The sequence below is a fragment of the Anabas testudineus genome, chromosome 18 (genome assembly GCF_900324465.2).
Source record: "Anabas testudineus chromosome 18, fAnaTes1.2, whole genome shotgun sequence".
Classification (NCBI taxonomy): domain Eukaryota; kingdom Metazoa; phylum Chordata; class Actinopteri; order Anabantiformes; family Anabantidae; genus Anabas; species Anabas testudineus.
The window spans coordinates 16,341,162-16,364,008 of NC_046627.1; the positions used below are offsets into that span (position 1 = coordinate 16,341,162).

Below are 22,847 nucleotides of genomic sequence, written 5' to 3' on the forward strand. Positions count from 1 at the left end.
TGTTTTTCTCCTTATAAAACTGAATCAATGGTGTTTGATAACTTTATTTAGTACTACCTTAATAAGGCAAATTGATCGATCTACACATCTCTGTAGTAATATTCATAAGTTAGGGGTTGCTTTTACTGTTGTTTATATATATATATATATATATATATATATATATATATATATATATATATATATATATATATATATATATATATATATATATATATATATATATATAAGTAATTGTAGTAGATGAAGTAATCTGTAACTGGTGAATGCACACATAGTTGTCAGAAAATAGATGCAGTCGTGGGAGAAAAAAGGGAATGATTCATGATTTTCATGGAGCGCAGTCAAGAGCACACAGTGCAGAGGAAGTTAAGCTTGTGCATTTCCAGGAACAGGTAAGTGTGGCACAGTTGGCACCTGAGCCAGAGTTGGAAACCAGGTTTGATTCCAAATACATGATCAGCAGCTTTGTTAGGGGCTGGCTTCGCCAAGTCGCAGCCAATCAAATCAGCTTTTGCCTTTCCACTTAAAAGCTGTGCACTCCCCACTCTTACATAATGATGTTTTCCTAATGGACAGCAAAGTCCAGAGCAACTTAGCCCGACTGGAAACTGATGTCGTTGTCTGGGTGGTGCAGAGTCACGAGGCGCAAATATATGACGTCGTAAATGTGAGCATATGGCGACCCAAACTTCCCACAGAGGACAGATGGTGTCACTGAAACACTTCTCTGAGTTCTAAAGTGGTATTTTATACTATTTAGAAAGGAAGCTATAACGACCATATTGTGAGCATTTGTACTCAGATTCTCCACAGTTGCTACATTCATTTCACTGAACGCGGTTCAGTTTGCCTTCTAGTGGTTTAAATGAGCAGCCATGTTTAAGCTTTGAGAAAGATAATATCTCAGTCAGTGTCAGTATCAATATAATCAGTTTTGACTGACACACTTTAAACTCTGGTTCTCAGTGCGGTCTCCTGTTTTATCGTTCCTAGGAGGTCATTGTCTTTTGTTCTCCTGATTATATGCAGTGCATCAACATGACAACATGGTGAAAATTAGCCGACCACAGACGCTTGCTTTTCTAGCAGACTGATGCTACTTATGAAAGATTTATTTCAGATATTCACACTGGAATAAACTGTGGTTTACTGTGCTCTGAAAATCTGGACCTCATATCCTGCATTCAGTTTGATTGTATTGCAGATGAAAGAGTCTTATGGCTTTAAGGATTTGATTTACAAAAGGGAAACCAAAGATAGAACAAGCATTTGTGGATGAATCAATTACTGATATGAATCGCCCTCCCTCTTGGCATTACTGCATTGATGTTGGTTTTAATAAGTGGAGTTGTTGTGGTTGAGGACTTGATATCAAAATAAAACAATTTGTACTCACAGAAAAAGTTTGTCCTAATTTATCTATGTCATGGCCCATCGAATCACTTTTTCACTCAAAATGAGAGGTCATTTTGCCCGAGTGTCACTCTGTAATGTACCATTTAACCAATTAAAATTAAAAAATCAATGTCCATGAAATGCCACAAGCAGCTTATGTGGCCTCAGGCCAGTTGGTAGGGGCCTGAGGCAGTACTCTGGTATTAAGGTAGAACTGCACTTTACAAATGGTTAAAGTGAGTTTCTTGTTCCAGAATAGATTAGAAAGTGCTGTGTGGTGAATCCCTCTGAGCTATCATTTAGGTCAGGCTTGTGCCACATGTGACATGTATTTAGAAGTAATTGTGGCAAGACATGCCTGTGGCAAGACGCAAACAAGCGATTCACACACTGCACTGGGACCTCCTAGCAAATTAAATCACAAAGCAACATTTTGAGCTAGCAGAGAGCTTTGTAGGCCGATGCCAAAACGTTTTGACCAGATCTCTATTAGTAATGTGGTTTTGGAACTGAAGTCTCTAAATTGGATGAGCATCTTTCCCCCTGTTTTGTTATGTCTTGCTTTTATCCTTGTGTGGATTTCTTTCTGCTGTTAAAACAGGTCTGTGGACCGTGTGGTTCTTCTGTGGTTTTAGTTAGTTATGTAGTTAGTGTGTGCACTGAACTTGTTAAGATGACCTCTTCAAAACAGACTGACAGTGGTCTAAAAATCTTTCTATGTGTAGGTGGAAAAAATAAAAACTACTGGGTTTGGATAATCACACACCTGAAAGTTTAAAACAAGACCTGACCTGACCATGTGTCTGATCGTGATGTATGGTCGAATCCTCTAAGACTAACAGTGTTTTTATCATTTGCACCTGTTTAAATGCACCTGATTCTATTTTTAGTCATTTAAAGGATGGTTTCATTTTCACATGGTGTTATGTTTAAGTGCATAAATAATTCCCAAAGAAAAAGTATCCTGTCCCAATTTTCAGATATGTTGTTGAAATATTACTTTATTTATTAACAAGTTATGGTTTGAATAAAGTTTTTGAGTGTGTTGTATTTTCTTGAAATGAAAGGTTGTTGGTTCAATCCCAGCTGATTGCAAGGTGTAAAAGTGTGTAATAGTATGACTGTAATCAGGGTACTTCTACAAACGAGAGGCAGCCTCTCAGTGAAAATTAATGAATAAGGAAATAAAGGTTAAAACACGTAATTATGTTGTCCTTACATTTTAATATATGGAAGGACAAGGTAAAGAAAAGTAAGTAAACAATTATAGATGGTGGTGCAGCCTTGAAAATTACTTCATGTTTGTTTCATAAAACCCCTGAGAATTAGATCTTCAGTGCAACTTCTTGCAGCTTTGTGCTCATTAGAGACTCTGCCTTCCTGTTTCATTAAAAGCCCGTTCTTTGGAGAAAAGTTCACAAAATTAGATTTTAATAAGAAACCCCCTCCCTGGGAATAAAGTTGCACTGTAAAGTGGAATTGCATGCTAGTGCCAGCACAAATTAGCAAAAACATTGTATCACCCATACAAAATAAGCACTAACATCTCTGTTAGCATGCTAATGGCTGATTTGGATTTGCCATGGCATTTCATTGTGTTGGTCTATGCATAGTTAAATGAATCTGGAATTTGCAATATGTCTGCATAATGGCCAATTACAACTCCTTTGTAAGTGTAAAAGTACACTCAAAGGAATAGCAAAATAGCAACAATAAAGGCCAGCACTGATGTTTTCCTAACGGCTCAGTAATATTCCCTTCCCAATTAACTGTTGACAGCAAAGGGAAACTTCTGAGTCATTATATATGGATAAAAGCTGCTTTACATGACAGTAAACAGTGGTACAGTGGTACGTGACTCTGCAATGTCATTTACTAACATGTATGCATTTCAACCACATTTTGCACATGCATTTCAGTCTCTTAGTAACCTTTTTATTATTGTTGTTAAACATTATATTTAGTTTCTGGTCCATTGTGGGTTGTGCATGTGAACAAGTTTGACCCTTTTTTCTGTTTAGCTGGTCAAATCACCTGACCTCTTTTGAATTTTAAAGTTATTTATATCTGTAGATGCAGCACAATGATCACTTGTTAGTTACTGACAGCAAACACCTTCTATTAATCAGTGCTGTGTTGATCTGTCAGAATAAACTTCCCAACATTTCCTAATCTTGAGACTCATAATACTATAGTCAGTATTCACCCATGGGTGTCCCTCTGAATAATGGGTAATTGGTACCTTTATGTCTAGTTCTAAGCACATCCCTTTAATATATATACTGGAGCTGGTACAGCCATACTACATGTCTATGTTAGTTGATGTGAGAGAGGCTCATCTCAGACTACTGAATGTCAGAGGGGCCTCTCTCTTTCTGTCTCTCATGATGAAGTGACTTCAATAGCATTTCTGTTTGATTGCTGCACGACAGCACTTGATTTGCACTGCTTGTAAGACACGAGCGCTGCTCGACTATGTATGGGGTGGTTCGCTTTAAACTGCCATGTCATATTCGCTATGTCTGGTGTTTGTGACTGAGTGTGTACATCTGGCTCTGTCTCTTATTGTGCGTGGCATGAAACGCCTGTAATGAGAGTAATATATTTTTATTCTCTTTGTGCACATGTAGTCGAACATGCAAGACAGTGTACGCGTGATCGCGTGTGTGTGTGTGTAGCACCGTCTGCACTGTCTCACTGTAGCACTGATCTGAGTCAGTCTCCAGGGTGCTGCTCAAATTGATTAAATTTGCCAGGTAAGTTGAGGGGCAGACTTTAGGCTCTAAGCAATTATTTGACTGTTGCTAAATCTGGTGTAAAGAACAGATTCTCTTGTTCCTTCATTCTGCCGTTTTGTAATAATAAAAAAAAAGGGAATAAAGAATAAAGATCTGTTGTCAAAAAGAACTACAGATTACAGCTTTGGAAAATGTGTAACCTCTGTAATCTGATGCTCCCTTTAGCACACAAAATACCAAAAACAGATTCATCTTTTCTGCCAGACAGAGGAATCTAATATTAGAGTACTGCGTATTTGTTACCACGAGCCAGGTATATCTGCACAACCCACCTATTTACACAAATGAGGAGGCCTGAATATTAAAAACACCTTCCAACATAATGCACTGCAGTACCACTCCAACACCCTCTATGACCTCAGTAATAAACACGTCGTAGATTTATCGCCTTTCTGACAGTTTCAGCAAAAACGGAGAATTTATAATGTTGTAAAAGTAGAATTCATGGTGGAGCTGCTGCATTTGGATTGCATTGTACAGGTGTACATAATAAAGTGGCCAGTGAGTAGATTCATGCTTTATGCTTGAATACATTCTGTATTTCTTGTCAGTTTTTGGTTGGAGTTAGTCATTGCTGTCTTTTATTGTAGTTCCTTTCATAGTCACAGCGTGTATCTGAAATGAGCATTCATGCTCTATACAAAGAAACATAAAGGGACTGAGATAAATACTAATCCATAATAGACAAAATGTTACTGCATTTTCAATAGATTTGTGAAAATAATTAGGATGTAGGCATATAGATATATATGTTCCCAAAGTATCCTGTGTGATAGACAGAGTGATGCATTACTTTTACAATGGCTGCAACATTTTCTAATACGGAAAACATCGATATGTGGGGATCTTTATATATTTTTTTACAGCAGTCGGTTTACAACTTTTTTTAGTATGTGAACCCTCAAGATGAAGAATTGTCTACTTGTGACTCCACCTTAAAAGCCTCTCAGATTTATCCTGCCCCTCCCATCCTGGGTGCAGACCTCCAGACTGGGATCCACTGCTTTAATTAATGTGATCCATCACTTTTGAACTCGTACTCCGTCAGAAATCCATTACTCCGATCATGATGTGCATTATACAAAATGTTTTCAATAATTACAATTCTTTTTTTTTCTTACTTGTCATCTTACAAATTGGACCTGTTTTATTTCAGAGTGACAGCCAAGAGTCTGAGCGGAGAGCTCCTGTCTGTGTTACACACATTTTCTGTCTTTCAGGTGTTATGATTACCGAAAGTGGCATCTGTCCAGTCCTTAGAGGGAACAGCTGGCCAGACTCATACTAAAGGGTGGCCATTAGCTCGCCGCACACAGACCTCCCAGAGCACCTGGGAAAGATGGCCAGCAGGCAGGAAGGCTAACATTTAATTGCACTGAAAATGATCACTAAAATCTCCCTGATGGTGGAAATGGCTGCCCTGGTGAGATGAGAAGGAGAGGAGGATAGAGGCCTTGTTGCGATCTTGACAGAGGAAAAATAACAGGAAAAAAACAGGACTGGAAACAAAAGTCTTTACTAACAGATTAAAAAGACAACACACTGAATTAATAATCCATTAATAGTACCAAACTATAGGAATCACATATTTTTAGACAGAAAAAGGCAGGTACAGTCCAACACAAGCTGTCAACCTAATCCAGCTTCTGTTCCTTGCAGTGCAGGTCCTCGTGTAACCTATTAAGCGCTCTACCAACCAATATTCACGTTGGCAGATAAGTTAAATTAGTAATGATTGTACCGCTGCTGGGCATATTGACTTTTTTTCCTCTGCTCCACAGAAGCATTTCCTCATGTACACGGGTCTGGACTCTTGTGTTCTTTTTCCTCTGACTATGTGTTTTTCAAAGCAATAATACCATAAAAAAAAAACTACATGCCAGCCATCTGGTCGCTGATGTGTGGTAAAGTACCAGTAAGTCACGTAATATCTACTTTGTGAAAGTTTATCATTTGATAAAAAATCTTGCTACCATCTGTGGAAGCAAAAGCAATGGTGTGTATAACAATTTGAACTGGAGAGTAAGCTCTCCTATCAATAACAAAGTAAAAGAAAAAGGCCTTCGTTAGCTTAATTCTAAACTTATAAAGTTAATTCTGCCTTCCTCAGATTGTTACTGACGCTGACCTTTAAGTGGTCTGCTTTAGGAGATGCCAGCTCCACACATCTAAACAACGTAAACCACCTCTGAGCCCTTTTACAGAGGAGTTTCCATTCAGGGTGCTGGCCAGGTTTTACAGGCTTGATGCTACAGCTCCTCCCTTATCTCATTGGGTGGATGACTACAGCTCAGTAGGCTCATTAAGGGACCACCGAACCCTAGATAACATCTGCCCAGCTATCCAAGAGTCTTTCCTAGTGTTAGACTTGGCTCCTATTGCATCCTGGCTGGTCGAGCTTCTGATGATGTCATCCCGAAATTTGTGACACTCACTCAAGCTACAAAGACCCATTGTCAAACTTTTCTGATGTTCTGTGGTTAAGTAGATTTTCTCTCAACACTGTATTTTATTCATTAATTTTTATTTGTTAGACCTTTAATGTCTCTAAAAAAAAAACTATTATTAGGAAATTCCATCTGAACAAAAACTAATTAAACTTTTTTGGAAGAACTTTTCCTGTCAAAGTTCCAACATGCTATAACAAGCAATAAACATTAACAAAGGATGTATTTTGAGAAGTGACTGAAAAAGAAAATTAACATGTTGTGAAATCATTATACATCTGTGCTCTCACATGACTCTTATAAAACTAATACTTTCCAAAGGCCACTTTTGAATAGCTGCTGTCAACTCTTTTGGGTGAGCGATTATGAATAAATTGATAGCAAAATAATCTACAGTATTTTTGTGGACATATGTGATATTGTCAGTTAACGTGAATATCTGATGTCCCCCGTGTGTGTACAGCATTTAAAGTATACACACAGCCGTCAGAAAATGTAGAGTTATCATTATGGTCGTGTCTTGACTTTCCCTGTCTTCTCCCCTCTCCTCTCTTCCTCTGTAGATTCTTTCTGTCAGACTCTCATTGACACCCTAGAGGGCACACCTGGTCTCCGCAACATTTGGAGCACCTTCAAGCCGTTATTGCTGGGGAAAGTCCTCTACACACCTGATACACCTGCTGCTCGTCTCATGGTGAAAGAAGTAAGGCCAGATTGGAAACTGCAGCATATTTATAGGGACCCTGACTTTACATGAGTAGTTCAATATCTTGCTCATATCACTGTAAATTACATTTTTGTTGAAACCTTGTTTGGTTTACACATTTGAATATTCAGTATATAAAGACGCCTCCTGTGTGGGAATGAAACACTCAATGCAATGCAACGATACCACCTGGGGAAGAAAAGGGAAAATAATATAACAGATAGTCAGGAGATCTGTATTTTCATGACATCACATTTCTGCCAGACATTAGCATCATTTTGATAACTGCTTAAGCAAAACAAACAACAGGCAGCCAGCGAGGATTTTTGCATTGAGAATACATAATGAGCCTGAGAAAAATCACAGCAAGTGGCCCGGTGTTGGCACAGGAGGCCCTCTTTACACCAGACATAGTCAGATTGTTTACAAGTCAGCGTTCAGAGGTAAATAACCCCATTTACATTTGTCACCGTGGGGGGTGGCAGTGTTACAGTGTGTTGATTTCCTCAAGGGATTAGCTGAAATGTGCAGATGTGGAACACTTTCATGTCTGGGTTTGCTCGGAGTGCAGAGAAGCCTCAGTAGGTATGCTTTCCCTCCAGAGAAAGGTGAAATGATTTCATTGTTAATTGTTGTTTTTTTTAATTTTGTTTCAGGCAAATAGCACATTCAATGCCTTGGCCAAGTTAAAGGAGATTGCTGATTTGTGGGATGAACTTGGGCCACGTGTCTGGGATTTCTTTCAAAATGGTTCTCAAGTGAATACAATACGGGTAAGATTGGACACCACGTTGCAATAATCACAAAATAACTGGAATCACATTTTTTATTTTATTTAAGTATTGGAGTATTTTTGGCTGTAGCTGTGTACTTTAAGACACAACAGTAAAAGAGTGGTTAGTGCTGCCACTTCACAGCTACAGGTAGAAGGTCCCTGGTTTGAATCCAGGCCATTGGTGTTTGTCCTCTGGGGTGCACCCCACTTCTCAGCCAGACAGTTCGGCCACCTTCAACACGTCCACCTCCCTTAACAGCATAAGAAGTTTGGATAACAGATGGATATATAGTCAAAAAGTGGAAATATTATATGTTGCTATTTTATGCTTATTTGTATAGTGCAAATACAAAACAATACTCCAACATTTTATTAAATATACTTATTCACTGTCGTGTCTGGAATTAGATTGAGTGGGATAGCACTCTTACATCTTCATGCTAAAAATGCCACTAAAGCCAAGAGACCACTAACTGAGCTCAAAAAATATGTCTTTGTTTAATTTAATCTAACCTTTTTTTATTTTGAATCCCATAAATCTACTGACACTTGATTGTCAACTCATTTGCACCTTTTTTTTCTAAGCTGGGTCAGCTGTAAAACACTTTTCACTTTGAACAGAACTCAGTTAAATTAAATTGTTTCTTTTAAAACTCCTGTTATTTTCTGCGAAAATCTATAAAAAAACATGACAGAGATTAGCCCTACATATATAACAGGTGTATATTTGTCTGTAATTTGTTGCACCTCCTGTTAGATATGGAAACCTGGAGTGGGAAGTAATTATGGATAAGTGCAGGATGGTGGCAGAAAGGATTATCTATAGAAGTAGAGGACACCTTCTGCATCACTTCTCTCTCTATCTCTCTGCCTCCCTCTCCCCTTCCCTCTCTCTCTCTTTGCCTCTCGCTGTATTTCCTTGACACTGACATTACTCCAGTGTCACTCCAAATGAGCTTATAGGCAGCTGGAGGGAAGCAGACATTGGGAGCTCCATATAGCCAGGGTATTCATTACCCTAGCCCTAACCTTTACACAAATGGGCCGGCAGTCCTCCCTTTGTCTTCATTTTCTCCCCTTCTCTCTCCACCTCTTGCTACAAAGCTGCTGGCTTTAGAGGTTTGTCATCTTCAGAGGTCCTTCAAGGTCGTAGACATGTTCTACATTGATGGACCAATTGCCATGACCACCATAACTACATTTGAGAAAGATTTAGGGTGTAGAGCAGCATAAAAGGATATGTGGTACTGTAGCATATTCTCTGACATGGCTTAGATTTAAAATGAGTTGAAAATAAATTTGACATAATTACCTATATATTTACAATTAGGTCCATCAATAATAAAATAATGATAGTGTTTTTGGCATTAATTGTGTACCCACCACTTTGAATTTGAAGTGAAACACCTAAGATGTGAGCGAAGTCAAGACTTTCAGCTATAATTCAAGTGGTCTGACAAAAGGGTGACATAAACCATTCAGGATTTACAGCCGTTTTCATTACACTTATAAATAATGTCAAATACGGCTGAAAAGCATTTGCATTGCCAACCGTGGCCTGTTTCCTTGTTACTCCATGACTAATCCAGCAGATACAAGGCCTGGAGGTGGTTCTGAGTGTTACGTTTCCATTTGGTTCACTGCAACTGTCAGCGTGAGGTCCAAAAAGAGTGTCCATGCAAGTAAAGGAGGCCATCATTGAGCAAAAAAACAAAAAAACAACAACAACAAAATAAACCCAGCAGAGAGACAGCACAAACATTGGGAGGGACCATTAAAACACGTTAATATTTTTTAAAAAGAAGATATAAGCAGGCAGCTCAACAACAGCAACCTAGGAGACCAAAGACAACTAGTAGATGTCTACAGAATTGTGTTCACAGTCCGGAAGAACCCTTTTGCAACATCTAGTCAAGTCAAAAACACTCCTGAGGAGAAAGAAGTGTCACTGCCTACACTGAGGAGACAATTTTTATGTATGCAGATGCAAAGGTTACTACGTGGTAACAGCAAGTGCAGTAAAATTATGTCCCAGACTTTTTGAGCAGCTACTTAACAGCAGAAGACACTGAAGACTCTTTAACGAGCAGACAAACAGACTCGGGTTTTAATAAAGAAGTCAGTCAATAATATGCCTTTCCATTATGCCGTAAGCAAGCCTGATCTAATTCTTACTGCTCGAGGTGTGGGTTGTTTTCCACACGAGAGCAGGGCAAAATACAGTTAGCTGCCGTGCTGAGGCACAAGAGTGTCACTAACTAGCTAAATATGGCACGTTAAATGCTTTTAATATGAAGCCTCACCCGTACAATGTTATTTTGCGTTAGCATCAAATACATTGATACAGTGTTAAGAAAGCAAGCATTAAATAGTAAGCCAGCTATCACGTGTTTGACAGATGCCATAACTGCTTCTGATTATGACAAAAACTACCAAATAAAGGGTTTCTTAATAAATATGATTACATCAAATGACAGGCCATAACACCAACATAATATTAGTAACGTTAAATATTAAATTCCATACTACAAATGGGATCCATGGTCTTCTCTCATGGACATTAAAGTATAATTCCAGTGAACGTTGCTGGATAGCCTACATATGCCGCTTTAGCCAGATGAGAATTTCAAACACTGAGCCATCCCAACAGATAAAGTCAATTTGCCAGCATGACTCTGCTGCTACTATTTAAAAATGACTTATAGATTTTAAAAACACATTTTTTACAGGCCATTTAAAGATGAATGTAGTCATTTTTAAAAGGTCACATGCAGAGTAGACATTACTTAATTTGACATTATGTCCTGAGGTTAAGCAGAATATCATCAGAAGTGTTGACACTGAAATGCCACTGAGCATGCTGGCCTGAATTTTTCACACCGTAGAGGCCCAGTTCTCAACAGCGCACGTCGCCCTTTCCTCACAAAAAGTTGGACACCACATTGTCCACTTTAATATGTAAATGCAGACTAAATAGACTGTACTGTACTGCGAAGATTGGGATGGATACTGTTCTAAAATTATATATTTGATAAATAACTTACCTCAGTGGATTTAGGACCCTATGTAGTAATTATCTGTATACATAATCACTGTTTAAGTTAAATGTTAGTTGACATAGTAACACTGTCATTAGTGGAACAGTGTCATATTATTTCTTGGGCGTTCATTTGACAGCAGCAGGAAACTATGCAGATACTGGGTGGGAGTGATAGGAGTGGCTGTGGCTACTGAAGGTCATTGTTTTTAAAATTGTGGGAGTAAAATCTCCTTATTATGAAGGAGCTATTGTTGTAGGAGCTTAGAAGCATTTTTCTCTTCCCACAAAAATACATACATATTCATTTATTGTATGTATATGAACTCATTACATTATTAGCAGCTTGATCCATGACCTGACATGAATAAAGCTGAGAGGAGAGTTTAAATGAACATTTATTGTTTATTGCTCTCGGGGTCTGAGGACTAATATGTTCATGCTGCATGTGCAGTGCACCACATATATACTGTATCCTGTGCATAAGCCTCAAGTGTAACAGCTCCATCCATCTTAATGCATGTAATTAATTCTGTAGGAAAAAAGTCAGCACCACCAAAGAACATTGCTGACTTCCCATGCTCCCCCCCCAAAATAAAAGTGTTTTTTTTTTTTAAAACACTTTTGTCCTCATTGAGATTCGATTGCATTCATGCTGCATTCATCCTAGGCATCTCAGTGGTAACCTTTGTAACTAGAATTAAACCCATCCTCTTGCCCTCTCAACCAGGCTTTGCTGGCAAATCCAGTGTTTGCTGCTGCCCTCAGCCAGCCTCTCAACAGCACGGGGTGGACGGCAAAGCGGCTGGCCGACTTCCTGTACAACGGGCCTCTAGACGATCGTCCACCCAACATGTCGGCATATAACTGGCGGGATGTTTACAACGCCACCAGCCAAATCCTGAGGCTTCTCTCCAACTTTCTCGGTGTATGTACATTTTTTTTTTTTTGTCTGAGCTCTTATTAAATGTGAAGCACCTCGTCTTACTTCCAGCTCAATCTTGTATTGCGGGGTTGTGTAACCTCTTTAGTAAAGTCTGCTCTGACATTTCAGTTTAAAACTTAATTTTCACCAAATCTTTTTTTTTTCTTCTTCTTCTTTCCACCACTATTCTGTTTGAGCTTTTTTCTTATATTACCTGTATGTTTTTATTTGTCCGTGCTTGGCTAGATCCAAGTGCTGTATGATTTCACTAAAGTGCTCAAACTACAGTTTTTTGGGGTGAAATTAATGATCCATTTCTGTTGTATCAGCTTTATTTTGTTGGATGACCTGGATGATCTAGCTTTATTCACGCAGAGCAGCATCCTACTCAAATATTAATCACAATTTGTTATCATATATTTAAATTTATTTTACAGTGTTAGCAATTCGATCACATATACTTTTACTTTGAGATGTGATCTGACATAGATTGTGCTGCCCTGATATAATTACTGTACTTAAATCCTCTTCTGTTCACAACTGTCACACAACTCAACACAGCAGGGCTGCTATAGAGCGTAAGCAGGGGGCTTCATATCTACGGCACAATGTGTCCATGTTTAGTGCATGGCTTTTTTCTTATTGTCTCTTTTGTTGCTGTGTCTGTGCTCTGTTTCTGTTCAAACCAATATCAAGACTTTTCCAGTTGACATTCAGGTTTTTCATCTGTCAGCCTTTGCGTGTTTTTGTAGAAGGAGCAGAAGACTCTTTGGTCTTTTATTCATTAAACTTTAATATCCCTGACTTAGAAAACTGTCAGATACATAAGAAGATCTGTCACTACATTTTGCCTCCGTAATAATCACAAAAACACTGTTATGGACCTGACTATAATGCAGCTGTAATGACATCCAACAGAGTGGCGTCTCTAAGTAGGAACACACACAGTTGACATTGATATATTGATCTGTGGCACAGTTTGCAGCAAAACCCTTCTTTCTCTATGTTGTGTGATCAAACAGATGTACAAAACCCGTCTGCACCTGCTGACACACTCTTTCTCTCTCTCGCTCTCTCTCTCTCTCACACACACACACACACACACACTAGCTTAAACAACTGGCAGGTAAAATGGCAGGTTGGACCCTTATAATCCATACACAGCCAGTGAAATTCCAACATAATGCAATCGGTTTTCTGCCCTAATGGAAATTGCATTGCTCCAAATGGATACCAGGACAAGAACAGTTATTAGCCAACCTTTACTCTGGTGTCCTCTCGTCTACAGGGAATTAGGCTGACGGAGTACATACAGTACTTTCAGCAATGTAAACAGATGCAGTAGCCATACGACAAATAATACAGTGACATAATGTAGGCCCACTAGATAAACTGTTTTAAAGGATAGAACAAATAAGAGAAGTTCAAAGACACACCTTGTCCATCTGATGCAGAAGACATTTCATCCTGACTTAAATGCTTTTACTGTAATCCCTCTATAGAGCAGACCAATTTTGCTTTTTTAGTTTTAGCTTGCATGGTAAAAACAATATAATGTGCAAAAACAGATCAATTAACTGCCGCACGACAGAATTAAGACGTCATCAGATTAATGGTGGTATTTATAAAATAGAAACTGAATGGTGGTGCATTATCCATATGACATGACATGAATAAATCTTGACTACTAGATTCTCTAGTTATTTTTCTATAGTTTACGGAGGATGTTAACACTGTATACAATAACGCTTAAACATTAAGGACATTAAGGGTACTTGTGTTGTCTGACAGTACTGCATTAGCTGCTACAACCTCTGGTTTCTGTTTGACATGAGCAGATAAAGATGATTTATAGAGTGTCTGATTTCTTGTGCATAAGTGAAACACAGTCTTGTTCAAGGCTTCGTCAAGCACATTGACCAGTAACTCTTTGTACAGTACATTTATAATGTCACAGCCTCTATAAGCATGACACAACCATGACTTCTGTGTGCTACTCTGCATGTTTCTGTGAATAAGACCAAGATGGAATTGACCAGCAGTGCTGAGTTTCTCAGTCCTGAGACAAAGTCAGATTGTTGATAGAGGACAACTTAACCATAGCTATAATGACTACATATAGACTATAATAGAATCAGCACTTGTCCAAACTTTGGATTCATGTAACCATTCAAATACTGTCACGGTCCTCACTAGTATCTACTGAACAAATCCTGTTGTTGCGATATTTTGTTTCCCACCATAGCTTGATGGAGAATACAGAATCCTGTGGGAGAAATGATAAAATTATTGCAGCACTGAAATGTGTGGACAGCTGTCAGGTGTGACTGCCTCCCAGGATGGCTAGCTCATTATCGTCTCATGAAACAGGGGGGACAGGGCCACAGAACAGGGAGTGCTAGCAAAGCAGTATCTTATTTGCTTGTCTCTGCTGAAGCTCAAAACATAGCCCACCCCCTGGCAGCTCCAGATAATTTGGAACCACACACTTCGTGGTTTAGTCAATAGCCGATACTTTTCATTAAATATCTGCCATTCTGCCTGCGAGTTCATGTCTGCCTCTTCTTTGTTCACTTTTTTGTGGATAATATATATATATATATATATATATATATATATATATATATATATATTTTTTTTTTTTTTTTTTTTTTTTTTCACAGGGATAAAAACACAATGGTTTACTGTAAGACGATTATTGGAAAGTAAGTCATTTTTGTGATACCTTTGTATTTGTTGACAGTGTTTAGACCTGAATAAATTTGAGTCTGCTCCCACTGAATCCCATCTGGTGAAAAAAGCACTGGAGCTTCTTCCGAATAATACGTTCTGGGCCGGCGTTGTCTTCGAGAACCTCCAGCCAGACGGAAGCCAGCCCCCTCCTTATGTGAAGTACAAAATCCGCATGGACATCGATGAAGTAGAGCGTACCAATAAAGTGAAAGATAGGTATGTGACGCATTTATACCATGTACTCTAAAGTTGAGCTAGAAGGTGCTTAGCTTCGCTTAGTGGAATAACCAAAGAGGCTGTTGTGGACTGGAGACGAGAGGGCATACACCTGGCCTGGCTTTGTCCAACAGGAAATGTTTGTTATCTCTGATGCTCCCTGTTTAACAGGATTCACTATTTAATTTACCAACTTTTACTTTTAACTAATTCAAACCCAAGTGATACCTAGACAAATAGTCTAAGTGATTGTAAGAAAGCTTATGTGTTCCGTGTCATATTTTGCTTTTCAGAGGAACTGAGTTTTTTTCTGTATTTCAAGGTTTGCTGTCCAAAAATATCAGCTTTAAAAACAGTCATGATACTGTGACACTATTTTTGATTCCTGGTTGTAGTTTACTTGCCCTTTGCAAAGACCGATCACGGTGTGTCTGCTTTTAATAAGGTCATGGTCTCCTGGGGCTCGAGACAATTCCTATAACGACCTGCGCTATATATGGGGAGGCTTCGCCTATCTGCAGGATATGATGGACCATGGAATTATACGAGCACAAACGTCAAAGAGTCAACCCCTTGGTGTTTTTGTCCAGCAAATGCCATACCCTTGCTTCGTGAATGATGTGTGAGTACAAAAGCTTTTATCTGTCAGCCTTGTGATTAGAGGAAGAGAAAGGAGGTATTACAGCAATAAAATTCTTCTCACTCTAGGGAGCTGCCACTCACTGCCACCACATAGTGGAGTTATGGTCTTATCAGTCACTTAGGGCCTCCAGATTTCCCTGTGGAAACTTCAAGAATGCTCCCTTCTATTTGTCTAACTTACCCTTTGTTTAATATCTGTATTGCTCTTCTGCTGGAGTCTTATGGTATCACTAATCACAGATGAGGGAACTAAGATAGGGGACTCCTAATAATGCCAGTGTTATAAGTCAATAATAAAAGTGTAAGATCCTTGAGGATGTATTTAATCATAAAATGAGGGTCAGCAAGGGAAAAGAAATGGATGACGAGGCAGCAAGAGGCAAAGAGTGGGCCAAAGCTATTGATTTTAGTCAAACCACAGGAAATTCCTGAATAGTTGATGAATGCTGAATTATTTAAGCAACCACTATGAGTCCCTTCCTTTCTTGTATTTCTAAGGCATTTCATTCTTAACAAAGTGAACACACCCTATCAAATGTCTCACATGCTGTAGATCCATCACATGCAAAGAGTGATAGCAGCACGCCATCCGTGTTTCATGTGTACCCATTGATAGCACTGGCGTCTATCGTGTTAGATCATTTACCTAGGGACACAAACGAGGTGGTATCACTCTAAATCTGCACAGCCAAGATTTCCTCAGAGTCGGGGAAATTACTCCCCTCCCCACACAACATTATGATCTCCATTAATAACGGAGAAGCCCAGCGATGCCATCAAGAGAAGAGATAATTAGCAGCGAGACTTAAGCCCAACAACACAATACGCCCCTATCCAGTAGACAAAACATATTCACACTCCATGGGAAACATAGCTCCAGAAATTAGGTATCTACTTTTAAGATATTATGGGTATGTGCTCTGGGTAACACTGAATTTACAGTGAAACAAAAAGTGGTGTTCAAAGTAACAGTTTTGTTGATTTGGTTTTAATCATCTGGGGTTTGTATTGTTTCTTAATGAAATGCTTCTTCGTTAAGTGCAGCTTCACTGATTTCTGTAGATGCTTCAGTTAACCTTAATTGTATAAGTGGAAACACTTGGTTTGGCTTGTAAGCCAGTGGTATAGTTTTACATGCAGCAACTGAAGGAAAGCTGAACTTAATACTCCACTTCCTTTTGGAATTTGTCATTAAATAAAGCACATACTGTACGTATTCCCTTTATTGTACTATATTTACAAGAGGACACGCTGCAGACAGAAGATGACTGACATCCCCACTTATCCTTTTTTTTCTTACTTGTATTTTGAAGTAAAAAGCAAAACACCTGCATGAGATTAGCTATGCACAATAGTTAAAGAAGGCTGTGAAAATGCTTTAGACATCATTTACAGCTCATTGTTGTGATAATGATCTGAAATGAGGCAGTCATGGTACAGCTTATTTGCTAATGCCGGCCCTGTTGCTTCTGTTTCATCTTTCTAAAACAAAGGATTAATAATTACAGAAGATAAATAGGAGCCATAAAACACCGCAATACCCTCAGTCCCTCCACCATTTACTCTTTCTCCTGCCTAGCCATTTGGGCATTTCTGTAAATTATTAACACTTGAAAACTGCTATTTCATTCATAAATAATTGAGAGTGAAATCACACAAAGGAAGATGCGCTAAAACGCAGAGAGGCATGATGGGGGAAGAACCTCAGTGGTAATTATTTTCCTCTTCAACCATGTTGCCAACCAAATGGAAGGAAGGTACATTGTGCATTCAGATGAATATGTTTGTGGTCTGCTCCGTTTATTAGTTCAGAAAAAAAAGGCCACATTTAAAAGACATCAATGTGCATTTAGATCATTTCAGAGATGCAATCAAGAATTATATTCTCACCTGGAAAATGAAAGATGAATAAATATACAATGCATAGTCAGTGTATATAAAACAACTGGACAGAATGTACTACACATACAAATGAGTTAAATGCATAAGGCTTTAACAAAATACAGTTCAAGTAAAGAATTATTTGTGGACATATGAGGTATAGTGCAGTTGTGAGCACACTGCTGTGTATTTTAGATTTGAGTCTTTCATGTAACAATTTCTACAAGAGAAAATATTTTGAAAGACTGAAAACTAAGGACATTATACATTACTGCATTAGTTTCTTTGAGAACACCTAATCATCACTTTCATATGTTACTTTTACTTTACTTTATTTTAGTGGCAAACATTTGTAAATAAGGTATACTTAGCACAGACCCAACAGTTATCAACACTCTTAAAAGAACACCTTGTTTTGAAATAATTTAGTTTGCAAATTTTATCGACGCTGCTGTTTTTTTTGCTGAAATGTACCTGATGAACTACCACCAATGTGGGACACTTCACAAAGCTGACCCTGTTGATATTTTGAACCAAACTGTATTAGATTCCACTGTCTTTGTGTTCACATTGTGCAGAGGCCTCGGATGACAGGGTAGGATAAAACTTGACCCCTGCGGGGCCTGATAGCACATAAACTGGCCCTTTATCTGTGGTCTCTGTGCCATTGCACAGTTCTGAATCAGAGGCATCTCTTGTTTGAATCCTAAGGCGATGCTCCCCATCAATAGGTCTTTGACATTCACTTGGTCTTGATGTGAGATCTGAGACTGCATTCACCATTACATAACACAAGCCTGCAGTGGACTTGAGGAATATTTAATTCAGCGATTAGAGGGGGGAAATGCATTTGTCCTTCCGCAGTAGCTAATTAACCTGATGTTTGCGCTTTTAGTAAAGAGAGTTGGTGACACAGTGAGGTTGAGCATGAATGGGACATTTAAAGCTCATAACAAGCTTATAATCAGCTGTTGTTTTTTGTTTCATGTTTGTAGTTACATGCTGTAATGATAACATCAGAAAATATTCCCTGCATGACTCCCCACACTTTAAAACACCCCTTTGTAGCCACGGCCGAAATATGGCTTGTGCTTTTTTGTAATTGCAGCTTTTCATAAATGTTTTCTTCCTGTTTATGTAAGATAACAGAGGGGTGCAATGGCTTATCAATAAGCAGCCTATATTGTATTTCACTAAAGCAGAAATAAATAATTCAGAGACCAGGATGCACAGACAATGTAATTTTGCAAATGAACATGATTAACATGCTAAACTGGTTGAATTTCGAAGCCTGACAGTATAGCCATCAACATGTTGATTAATACTGAAGCTGAATGTGCAATAAGATGTGTAGAGTACTTTGTTTATTTAATCTTTTGGTCTTCTGTTACACTGAAGTCCTGGCATTTTGTAGCTTTAAAATTTGCTTCATTACTGAGTTAAAGCTATTTCACTGATGTGCTGACATAATGAAACAAGAAAAAACTAAAATTACAGGGCCGCAATTATTAGTTCTTAGACAATTAATAATCAATAGTGTAAACGTTTCGTGGTAGTTTCTAACTAGATTGACACATGCCTGAAATGGTGCCTTTTGGTTTTCAAAGTCAAGTCTCAATTTATTACGAGGTATTTGAGTAGTTATTAAAATCCATCCATTCATTATCTTTACTTATCTTTGACTCAGTCTTTAATTATCAGTATTTATACAGTTATTCATTGGGGACTAATGAAAGCAGTGCATCTCTCTCATTGGGCAACAGTCTTGGTCATTTTACTCCTCTAATACAGTATATGGCAGATATTATTTCTAAAGCTGTACCACACTCTCTAAACTACAGCTGTGTCTCAGCACTTCTATCACCATTGCTTAGTGGAATTATACTTATTTTTTGTAGATGTGATCTTGCTCCTTTGTTGAAAAGAAGAAAAAAAAAAGCACATGACGTATGGCATCTTAAGCACTCTTTATGCCATAACTGCATGCACATCCCTCCCTGAGCAATAATTTGTACCAGCAATGAGATAATCCCCATTGAATAATAAAGCCTGTTCCTTCAATGAATTGCTCATTTCCAGCCAGCCAAGGAACTCAACGGTATATTTGCTCAAAATGAGACAGGAAGCTTTTTTTTTTTTAGCATAGTACACCAACCTCTGGGGAAGCTCTGCTCTACTATCTCTCCATTTACTGAGAAATCAGTCTTCCAGCTTCCCTAAATTTAGGTCAGGCTGCCAATGTAACTGGAGCCCTGTAACACAGACCCGCCTGGAGTTCTATTACTTAAGCACCTTTGATCGATCACCAAATGTATAATTCAAGAGCATCTGGTGGCAAGGTTGTCAGTGTCAGACACGGTGTGCATGACTGATCTCTCCCCCTCCAGTGCTAGAAGTCACAGAAGGAGTTAAGTCACACAGGCTGTCAGCTGTTACAGAGATGTTAGGGTAGAATCAGGAGCAGATAATGCCAGAATTAGTATTCAGCTTGATGCTCTTGTTACTTGAGGCTGCTACCTCTCTAGAAAAGATACTAATGGATGACCTAGCTTTATTTGTTGAAGTGTATTGAGTTGGTGGTCTCTTCAAATTTAAATTTATAGGTTCAAAGAAGTGATTCTATTTGCATATTCTTGTAGGGGGTTGTGGTTTTAGTTTCTCTAAGTCTGAACTTTAGGAAACTCTGTGTCAAACAATCCTTTCTCGCAGCTTTCAAAGCTATTCATCCCAAGAGGTCTGGGATACTGTCCTCAAAAACAACTCTGTCTCTCGCTCAACTTCTCATATGACTAAACTTCCTCGAGGGCCTCTAAGTTCTTTCTTTATTGGGTTTGCAAGACATCCTCATCCATAAATATCATCATCTGTAAATTTATTGACAACACTATTTATACTAAACATTATATAGCATAGACTGTAAGTGAAAATAAATGCATTTGCAAAAGTGTTGTTTGGCCTGTCCCCTGTTATCTTGATAAAATGTTAACTAAAAAGCCTTCACGGTACGATACCTGTGACAAAGAGGACAAGTAAATACCTTTAAAAGAAAATAGAATAAAATAACTTACACCTGTTTAAAAGAAAACCAATTACTCATTCAACATCACCTTTAAACAAAAAGCACTTGTGCAGGGCTAACTAGTAATAAAGAAAAATAGAGCTTTGAGTGAACCATGCACACAAAATGATCTTTGAAAAGATAACTTGTGCATAATTACAGAAGTAATTCACTGATGTACTGGAATATGTGTATGCAATGCATATTGACTCTTTGTTCCATCTGTACATCTTTACTGAGCAGTTCTTTGCTTACTTTATGTTCCCATTATTAATGTAATGCAAGCATAAGTGATGATAAGTGAAATCTATACATTGTCAAAAGCAGTTTGAGCTCTCCTTCACTGTCTAATAAAGCACAGGAAGCACTTTGTTTTATTGGCAGTGGAGATGATATTGACATGGCATTTTGGTGGCATTATGAAGCCTGTTTAATATCGCCTTATTGTGTTGTAACAGCATCACATCATACATCATCTCTGGCATGAGCTACGGCACTAAATGGCTTGACTGAGCTGATGCACAAAGTTTATGAAGGTTGGCTCAGTGTAAAAATAAAAGCTACGTCAATGGCACCGTATTTCCGTTAATACAACTCATATTGTCTTGTCTCCTGTATCTAGTGATGATCATGTTATAAGGGCGAAGGATAAGAATGCCAGGGGCAACTTTTGTATGTATGCACTTAAAAGCGTACTGTAAGATTAAGAACTAACAATTCTTGGTGTCATTTAATCTTGATTTCTGGATTAGTTAGGGTTAGGGTTATTTTTCATTTTTCTGTGTAAAATGGCCACTTGATTAACCTAAAACCCATAACCAACATAACTGATTAAGCACATTTAGTTTTATGATACAGTCATGTGTACTTTACAAAATATTACCAAATATTTTTGTAATATTAAAAAAATATTCTGTAAGCTGTCTTTCCGCTATGCATGTGAATTGGGCTCATGCAAGATTTTAAGACCCTGACTGTATACGGCTATAGAAGAAAAAAGAGAAAGAGAGAGTCAAGAGACCTCTGCAATTTCTTCTGTCAAATAGCACGTATATGAAAATAGCATTCATTCCATACCAGTGTCTGTTAAAGTCCTACACCAACACATCTAATTCTTCCTCATGAGGTACCGATTAGGTGATCAGCTGAATCTGTTGATTTTTTGCAAAAGGAGTGGTATACAGTTACCCAACAGCAATGTGGACAAACTTGTGGAGAGCAGCCAAAATACATGAAAGCAGTGATTGCAAACCAGGGTTGTTCAATCAAATACGGATTTCTGAATGTTTTTTAGTGATAATATTATTAACACTTTGTTAACAAGTAAATAGATTTCCTTCATTTTTATTCAATATGATTTTTTCCAGAACTCTATGTTTATATTCAGTCTATGTTAAACTAATTAAATTTAACTTAAACCTGTGGCAAGAAATCCCAAGCCTGGATATGTTTAATTTTGATTTTCAAATGAAATGTGCAATTCCTACCCGTAGTTTGGCCATCTACTAGCATCTTTGATTTAGTTGTGAATTTTTTTCCCAATACTTCAATTTTTATTTAACAACACAATTACTTCATTTGGAGATTTTAGTATTCACACAGCACCTCATGTGCTATCAACTTTGTTAATATATACGTATTTGACTGATTTGAATTCTCCTCCATCTGTTCTGATGTTGTATTTAATACATTTCTCAGATGGTGAAAACTTAATTTACAAAACTTAATTTACAATAATATATCTGTAAACAGATATATTATTATATTATTACTCATGTCATCTATGCTTTCCAAAGTGAATGCCAGACAGTAGAAAGGACGTGGGAAAGGAAAAGTCTTTAAGTGTGTTATCAGAAAATAAGGCAATTTATGACAGGATGATGTCTTATAATATCTTAACTTAAACGAGCAATTAGTCTCAGAGTTCTTTTTAACCTATTGATTACATAATTAACCTGCACACTGCTAATTAGTGTGAGTCTGTACCACATTAAGTTACATCAGACATTATAAATTAGTCATGGTCAATAAAAGTTAGCAACTTTGACAAAAAAAAAATCTGTTAGATTACATCAGTCATTATATCATAATGCAAACACTGATTTCACCTTATATATATTTTATTTAATTGACATTACTTTGTAGAAACCCGTTTTCACATTGACATTAATGAGGTATATTTCTGGTTTTTTTTGTCAAAGTCACCAACTTTTATTGACCATGATTGATTT

The 22,847-nt window shown here is 37.9% G+C and overlaps 1 protein-coding gene across 1 annotated transcript in view; it reads left to right on the forward strand.

The window, feature by feature from the left end:
• LOC113157683 (phospholipid-transporting ATPase ABCA1-like) overlaps positions 1 to 22,847 on the forward strand; it is a 135,803-nt gene that overhangs the window by 17,805 nt on the left and 95,151 nt on the right. The window contains 5 exon segments of the mRNA XM_026353281.1: positions 7,207 to 7,346; positions 8,006 to 8,122; positions 11,892 to 12,089; positions 14,830 to 15,035; positions 15,481 to 15,657. Of these exon segments, the coding sequence (XP_026209066.1) occupies positions 7,207 to 7,346; positions 8,006 to 8,122; positions 11,892 to 12,089; positions 14,830 to 15,035; positions 15,481 to 15,657 (838 nt within the window).